At 41.0% G+C, this 8,257-nt stretch overlaps 1 protein-coding gene across 2 annotated transcripts; it reads right to left on the minus strand.

The window, feature by feature from the left end:
- Window positions 1-881: 881 nt before the first annotated feature.
- LOC115828491 (eukaryotic peptide chain release factor subunit 1) lies at window positions 882-7,893 on the minus strand. 2 transcript variants are annotated; one of them, XM_030792492.1, is made up of 11 exons: window positions 7,815-7,893; window positions 7,309-7,416; window positions 6,260-6,435; window positions 6,030-6,169; window positions 5,432-5,570; window positions 5,126-5,316; window positions 4,883-5,012; window positions 4,621-4,794; window positions 4,463-4,527; window positions 1,533-1,680; window positions 882-1,375 (listed from the first exon to the last, which is right to left on the minus strand). In XM_030792492.1, the coding sequence occupies exons 2-11, from the start codon at window positions 7,392-7,394 to the stop codon at window positions 1,293-1,295; spliced, it is 1,332 nt and encodes a 443-aa protein (XP_030648352.1). In that variant the 5' UTR covers window positions 7,395-7,416; window positions 7,815-7,893; the 3' UTR covers window positions 882-1,292. The 2 variants fall into 2 exon arrangements, with proteins under 2 accessions (XP_030648352.1, XP_030648353.1); XM_030792493.1 differs by lacking the exon at window positions 7,815-7,893 and adding an exon at window positions 7,523-7,593.
- Between the last annotated feature and the right edge of the window lie 364 nt (window positions 7,894-8,257).

Consider the following 8,257-nt stretch of genomic DNA (forward strand, 5'->3'; position numbering starts at 1 on the left):
CGATTTGTTATTCTTGAAACAAAGTCACCCAGTAACCACACAGTATGACAGGGCCAAGGGGCCTGCAGACCTGAGGCCTGGTGAACGGATGTTGGTGCTTGAAAGCTCAGCTATTACAATCTCCAAGGGTATGTCAGAACAAATCAAGACACACAGACACATCCACACACAAACACATCCACACACCAGTCATAGTCTCACCCCTGCATAGTAAGTGTACTCTAAAACACATACATGCATATGTTCAGTAATCTGGTCTCCATTCATGACAAATGGAGGCTCAGCATTTTTCATATGCACGTAAGTGAAATGCCAGGAGAAAGATTAAGGTCCAGAAACCTATCGGCCAGCTTTGATCTGTCAAACTGTGCCCTCACACAAAACTACTTCCACACCTCAGGAACTCAACTACAGCTGGTAGTATCCATCTCTGTAACATGGAGACTCAAAAGAATTAGAATGTTGCACAGTATCTAGCATAAGGCTCATTGAGAGAAAACCTATGACCATTTTAAAGATGCAGTAAAAGTGCTGCAGAGAAGAGGGATGGCATTTTAACGGAAGACCTGACTCTTTCACCCAAACAAAAATGTTCATGCATTGGCAAATGGGCAATCTTTCAAAAACAAATAAATTGGTATCATCAGAATATGGGACATGTTGTAGCTGGCTCAGTGTGCATCATGAGTCAATGTAACTTACTGCAGAGTCAAGGCATAAATCATACAAAAAGCGGAAAATAGAATAATTATGATAAAAAAAAAAAAAGATTTGGGCCTCAACATGGGCATAAGTTGAATGAGTGGAGCAGTACAGGTTTAACATGTTTTTACTGCTTTTTACACCGAGTTAAAAAAAAAAAAAAAAGAAAAGAAAAAAAAAAAAAAGTATATCATAAACTCATAAAATGTATAGCTGCAGACGCCAGTAAAAAACGAAAAAGGAAAGGTAAGAGCAGAGTAACAATAGAGAAAATAGATTTTTTTTTTTTGTTTTTTTTTTTACAGCCTATCAGAGTATGTCTCAGGACACTGAGGCAGGTCAGGCAGAGAGGGGACGTGACCTTGCAGGCCGCTGCAACACATTAGTGGAGAGGAGCAAACTTGGTCGAGTCCGAATCCAATCAAAAGATGAAGTCACCGTGTTCTAAGTCAGGGATACGTTTTATGTACGATTTTCGCTTTTTCCATCTTTAAAATTCTTCTCCGATTCCCTCTTCTTTCCTCTCTTTTCCATTGGGTGAGGGAGAAGCCTCTCGCTTGAAATTTTTTCTGCTTGTCAGTCTCGACTACCTAGTAGTCATCCAAGTCAAAGAACTCATCATCATCTCCCTGGTACTCCATACCTTGGAAATCCACCCTGTACCGCAAGATTCCTGAATGGGAAGAAGAAATCATGCTTAGCAAAATAATAGCTTTGGTTATCGCTTGAGGAAAGTGAGTTATTCCTAAACGACGTTTACTGTTGAGAAGGGCAGTACTATTAAATATCAACTCTTTGACAAAAACCAACCGTCGTAAATAAATCCTTACCTCCGATGCCTCCAAATCCTTTTACAAACTGTGACCCCTCCTGGCTCTTGTCTGTAACAATCTCTAGTGTTGCTCCAAATTTTTTGTAATTGTTGGCGAACCACTCCAGCAGCGGCATGCTCTCTATGAGCTCATGCTCTTGTCCCGTCTATAAAGAATGAAGACAAATACCTCATCGTTTCATCACTATCCTCATCTCTCCATGTGACAGCCACAGCAAAAGCAGAAAGAACAAATGAGAAGGAACCACTTTACTTCATGTAAGATACACACAGCATTTTAGAAGCAGGTGCTTCCACACAGATGTGGACCTTCAGTTAACTAAGCACTTAACCATCCCACCATGCTTAGATTCACGTATAAGAATTCTAAGCTGGTCAGCCGTTATTTCGGTTAAAGGAAGAGACCCCAGTACTTTTAACAAGAGGAGATTGTCAGGGCACATTTGACAGGAATTTTAGAGACAAAAACTGCTCAAATTGTCGATAAGTTGTGAGGAGTAATTACAAAGAAACCATTAGAAACTAGGCTCAGCAAATATGTTTAACTGTGGTTGAAAGTGGGTAGCCTCCAACCGTGACGTCTGTTGATTCGTTCAAAATGCGAGGCAAAACAGACGACCAAAGGCATAAATCTACCAACCGCAACCATAAATCTACAGCACGATAAGACACTATAATCACAAACAGTCCCTCAACAATTTCAAAAGAGGGATGGAACAACTGAGTTGGACTGGACACCTAAAAATGAATGTTTAACAGTAAAGCGATGCAAAGAATATAGGCAGTGGTACACTGAGCAGTTCAGGGGAAAAAAAAAAAAAAAAGTTATACATTCAGAGTCATCCTTCATCCTGATCTCAACGAGTGGCTGAGTGCCCATAGTTATGTGTGTAAAAGAGACTCCTAAAGGCCCGAGCTCTGACTTCTCATGGGGCTCTGTTACGCTACGTGTTACATGTTCCTAGCAGAGTCTGAGTAAATACCAAGCCATTTCGAATCGTACGGGAAAAGTTTTTATGTCCAGAGAATGCTCCGTCCGGCGGGCATGCGTCGTCCCTGAACGATTTGATGGTCATGAAAACAAGGTAAACCACATGCGAACCATATGGCGTTGAAGTTATCAAATCTCTACCCAACTAAAAGTTCAAAGGAGACTCTGGAGCCGCACCTGCCATTTTCCACCACCGCCACCACCAAGAAAAGTGGAATTTCTCGTCATATCCCTTCAATAGAGTTCAGTCATCTGTATAATCCACGACAGCGGTTTTCAATGGGCAGGATCTGACGTTTTATACTGGCCATTAATAAAACATCGTCTGACTTTCATTACGAGCCCTGCGCACACGGTTCAGTAGGCTGGCCTGAAAATACCTTTTACCGTAGCTTGCACAACAGACTTACACCTAATTCATTGGAACTAAAATGATGGCTTCCAGAAAAAGAGAGAAAGTCGACAGCGAGAATAGAGTTCAGTCAGGAATGGACAGACACTTCTTTTTTTTTTATTCTACCGACACATTCAAAAGTAATGTTAACATACCAACGTGATTTGGACAGTTGCTGTCTGTGAGCATCATTCTATGAAGAAACATTGCATGACTTTAGAATCCTCAAATATACTTTAGCTCTTGTTTCATGTGCAAAGGTCAATCAATCAAACATAAAACCTTTTTTAATATCACTTTTTTTTTTTTTTTTTTACCTAGAATAATAACGATTACAGTGTTTACTTTGAGTCAGGTTTTCAAGTTCAATCTCTCTGTTTAAGCAATCATTCGATAAGGCACTGCCGCAGTTCCAATTGAAACTGAATGACTAAGTCTGTTATACTTACATGTAATTATACGAACAATGACATCACACTGTGAATTCAATGTTCATTTTTAGACTGAATTTCATATTGGCCTAATTCTTAATCATCATTTGTGTGTTTGCATTTCATCAGTTTGAAAGTTGTACGCCCGCAGAATAAGAATAAAAATGTGTCATGCTCCTTACAGGTCTGACAAGCGTCTTGACGTTCTAGAAATGACTATTTTCCATGCTTGGCTGGCCCACTACTACATTCTCAACTGAAAAAGTAGATGGCACATAAAATGAACAGAAGATCCCTGATCTACACGAACATACACTGCAGCTATTCTGCCAACTCATAGAAGCCCAGTGCCCTATATAATGGTCATGTTGGTATCAACACTTTATGCTGGTGTTTCCATCATTTTGCCAGATTCCTCCATACACGCACATATGTAAATACACAACAAAGGCACCTTTTAAGTATATTACTAGCCTTTACACGTTACACTGTGCAACTGGAATAGCAAGTAAACTGGTCTGTGTGGATCAAATCAAAGTTGTGGAGCCTTTCAGTGTCGAGTCATTCTGAGGTGTTTCACAGGGTTTTAAAGGTGCCTATACCCTCATTAACGACAGGGTTACCAACATTGGCCTAAATATTGTCAATGCTGGCCTAAATATTGTCAGTGTTGATATGAATTTTAAACATTTAACCTACAATTTATGGTTACATGTCCGACCGCCATTTTCAAGCACGCCGAAAAGTTTATGTATGAAAGAAAAAAAGGTTATGTTGAAAGTATGCTGCAGTCTGCTACTTTCTTTGCTGGTCACTGCAATTTTTTAGTTAAATGTGTTGCTATGCTCCCTTTCCCCTCAACATATGTGGATCCTTAAAGTGTACAGACTGTTTGTCATTATGTCTCCAACTATTATTATTAGCACTTGTCAATTGGCCAAACGGCTGCAGCATATAATTTAGAGGGATGCGTACGTTTTATACATCGACTTCTCTAATACGAGCCTACAGACGGCAAAACAAAACTAAAGGGGAAAAAAAAAAAAAATCAAAATCAAAAAAAATCAGAAATGTTTTAAGTAGCACCCACAGAGAGGCAGCACCCTCCTTACCTCTTTGTCTATGAAGTGAGACTTGTCCTTCTCTTGCTCTGGTGTCAAATACAGAGTTTTTTCATCTGATGGAAAGACGAAACCATAAAACGAAATCAGAGAGCAGTTGTGAAAGAGATGTTACTGAAGCAAGTCAGTGAGTGTGAGCGTGTACGCACCATTTTCTGACGAATTGCTCTCTACGCCATGGCAACGCAGGACATAGCGCATTGTGTCCAGATTCTCATAGACGATGAGAATTTCCACAGCACCCATCTCCAAAGCTTTGAGCGTGTCCTCCACACCAAAACAATATTTTCCCGTGTCCTGACTGATCTCATCAAAGTACCTCCCTTAGAAGAGAGGCGCACGACAGTTAGCTCGGTGTTAAAACCACGGAATAAAACAAACAAATTTTAAAAGACAAATGAAATGCATTACCTATTAGCTTCTTCTCCTGTATAAATTTGACATTGGACAGCACTTCTGCAGAAAGCTCAATGGCCTGATTAAATCCGTTCTCTCCGCCATATGAAATGTCTACCAGTTTCAGCACTTTTGCTTGTAACCTCTGCATATTGACAAACAATAAAAAAAAAAAAAAAAAAAAGGAAAAACCTTCAAATTCCACCACTCTTTCAAACTAACAAAATGCAATTGGTAGGCGAGTGTGCAGGAACGAACCGGGTCGAACATGTCTGACTGGCTAAGTTCCGTCTTGAAGTCCGCCGACCCGGCAAGAACCATCCCTGCGACGTTGACCTTGTCGTTGGACACAAAAAGTTGGACTGCCGTCTCTGCTACTTTACGCACGTAGTTGTGTCTCTTCTCCATCCTCAAGCGGGCAAATCGAAGCGCGGACTGACCTCCCCTTCCTAAGCACGAGAGTATGAATAACTTGGGTTATAATATTCAGGGCTAAGCCAATGTGTCGCTTTTTTTTTTTTTCGTTCTTTTTTTTTTTTTTTTATAAATAATCAGAAACTGTACCGTGTTTTTTGGGCAGGTCCACGGTGAACTTGTGTAACACCTCTCTAGTGTTCCCCTGTAAGGTTCCGAAGAGAGCCCCGCTCCCATCAATCACGATGAAACCAAATTTACTGTCGTCCGAGAGCAGAGCAGTCAGAGCCTATGGAAAGAGTTTAACACAGCCAGGCTGAATAACATGACTTCACAGACATTAAGACCTCACAAAAATAACCTGGAATAAAATAAAGACAATTTTTCAAAAATACAGTTAAATGATATTTGTATAGATTTGTATAGACAAGGGAAAACAGTTACAGGACAGAGGCAGTCTGGTATAAAAAGGCAAGTTTCCAACACTCTTGCCTTGCGAACAATGGTGTACAGCTCTGAGCTCTCAGCTGGAGCTCTAGCTAATTAGGGACTTTTTGTTTGTTTGGAAACAGATGTACATGCTCTTGGCCAATCTGTAGCATGCAGCAATAGACAAAAACAAAAACCAACGTGACTTCAGCCCTTGACATACTTTGTGATCCATCACTAGCCCCTGTCATCAGCCAATCACATTACCACACATGCAGGGATAATTAAAATCCAGCTGACATACAAAACATTCTCTTACCTCTGTGTGGAATTTGTTATCGCATAAATACAGGGAAGTGTTGATGGGTTTAAAAGGCTCAAAGTCAATGTTGACTTTCTTCTCTTTGCCCTCTTCTGTAACAATGGTACCACAGTAAACCACCAAACCATTAGGAGGCACTGAAAGGCAAAGGCAAAATTATAGGGGGCCTGTGAGAGCTATACCAGTAAACATCTTATCAACCCAGGAAAAAAAAGCCAAACATGTACCCTTGTTGTAGAGTTTGAGTCTTTGCTGTACTGAAGTGATTGCTCCAAGTACAGAGAGCCGGTTGACTCTGCTCTTTATGTTAGAGGCGGTGCCGAATTCATCTGCCAACATCTTGGCCACTCGAGATATCTGGTCTTTTGGGGGAATAATAAGGGAAATCATACTGGTGCCATTCCTAAAATAAAGCACAAATAGAAGGGTAATCAGACTATAGGGAATATCATTATCCATGCTGCAACATAACTGAAGGAACAAGTGTATGCCTTAAATGGAATATAAAATGATATCGTTTGAATAATAATAATAAAAAAAAAACCATACAAGAACATAGAATAATTACATGCTACAAGTGCAAGTAAAACTTATACTAGTAGGAACTTTGCAATGATGACAAGAGGACAAAAGAACAAATTACTGAGGTAGGTCATGAGTCCACAACGATCACACGACAATTCGAGCTGTGTTTGACCATGTCTAAAGCTGACATCATACAGCGAACTGAGCACAGCCGTTAGTTTCAAAACTGTTTGTTTCAGACTTGCCAACAATTTAAAACGATACTGTGTAAACTACCAATCATCAGTAATCACAATGTAGGCTGAACTGACACCATTTATGAAAATTCCCACTGCAAAAAAATGTTTATCGGAAAATTCAGTGTTTAGAGAGCCCTGAGACAACGTTGCTGGTTGACGATAGCTAATGTTCCAACGTTAGATAACACCCCTACTCACATTTAGGCGTCCTCCCAAAAAAGCACCTTGCTTATGCAAACGTTAGACACTTCTAGATTCGTGACATTACTGTGATTAAAAGTAGACCAACACTGACCTCAGCAAATCACTCTTCTACGGCATCAGCTGTTCAACACAATGGGTGTCTATCTCGGTTCGCCAGTCTCATGCTTTGGCCTCTAAACGTTACTTTGCTTAACAGCTGTTAGCTCACTAGTTAGCACGATCTTCTCCTCAAAGCCACTGTCAGGTACGGATGTCTCGTTCGCACACGGTGTGTCTACAGTTCATCTCAGAGGCTTCATCATACTTACCCCCTAGCAGCTTCAAGGCTTTTGATCAACTTCTTAATCTTCCAGATTTCCACGTTCCTGTCTGCTGCGCTCGGGTCGTCCGCCATCTTTCCTGTGTCGTTTCAGGACCTAAAAAAACAATTTAACTTAGCTAGCCGACGGCTAACAACTCACTCAGACATTAAAAAAATATATTACGATGCACAATGCAAACTACGCAAGAATACTGACTGACACAGTGAGATGACCAGACGTGGCAGCCAGTTCAAAGAGATGACAGTATCCTCTAAATAATGACTGGGTCTGCGAACTTCTCTCCTGTGCTAATCTAACCGCGGAATCGGGCCCTCTCTTCCTCTGTAGGGAAAATCACTTGCTATTAAACCAGTCTGTTCGCAGTGGCCGTTCCCAGGCCCTAAAGCCCACCTAATTGTCTTGTTATTACGGTTGCTTAACCAATATTATAGTACACGGACAAAAACTTGCGTGCCACGATCATGTGGCTATAGGGTATGCCAAACACTCACCAGCAGCAAAAACTTGCCCCGCTGAAACTCTTGGTGTCCCGCAATTCACTGCTTCTAGGTGACGTTTGGTCTGTAGCCGGTTTGTTCTTGCTACGCGTGGTACGTTAGGGGCTCACATGGGCAAGTAAAAGGGCTGAAATTCCGGTTATGATCTCTTCCTGGAAACCGCATAGAAACACGGCATTCTGAGCCCTCATTGGACAATTGCTCTGTCAAACTGTGCATGGGCGGGATGACATCATTAAAAGGATCATGGATTGTGTAGTCTACGCGTACCTTTCCCGAAGAACAGTTCAACAGAAAGGGAAACGTTTTCAGAGGGATCACGCCTATACGAGAAAAAAAATGTCACGATGTAACAGTAGTGACAGAGCATCTAGATTATACATTTATTCTACACAGAAATGTTGCCAGAGAGAGAGAGAGAGAGAGAGAGAGAGAGA

This window comes from Chanos chanos, chromosome 15 (assembly GCF_902362185.1).
Source record: "Chanos chanos chromosome 15, fChaCha1.1, whole genome shotgun sequence".
Taxonomy (NCBI): Eukaryota; Metazoa; Chordata; class Actinopteri; order Gonorynchiformes; family Chanidae; genus Chanos; species Chanos chanos.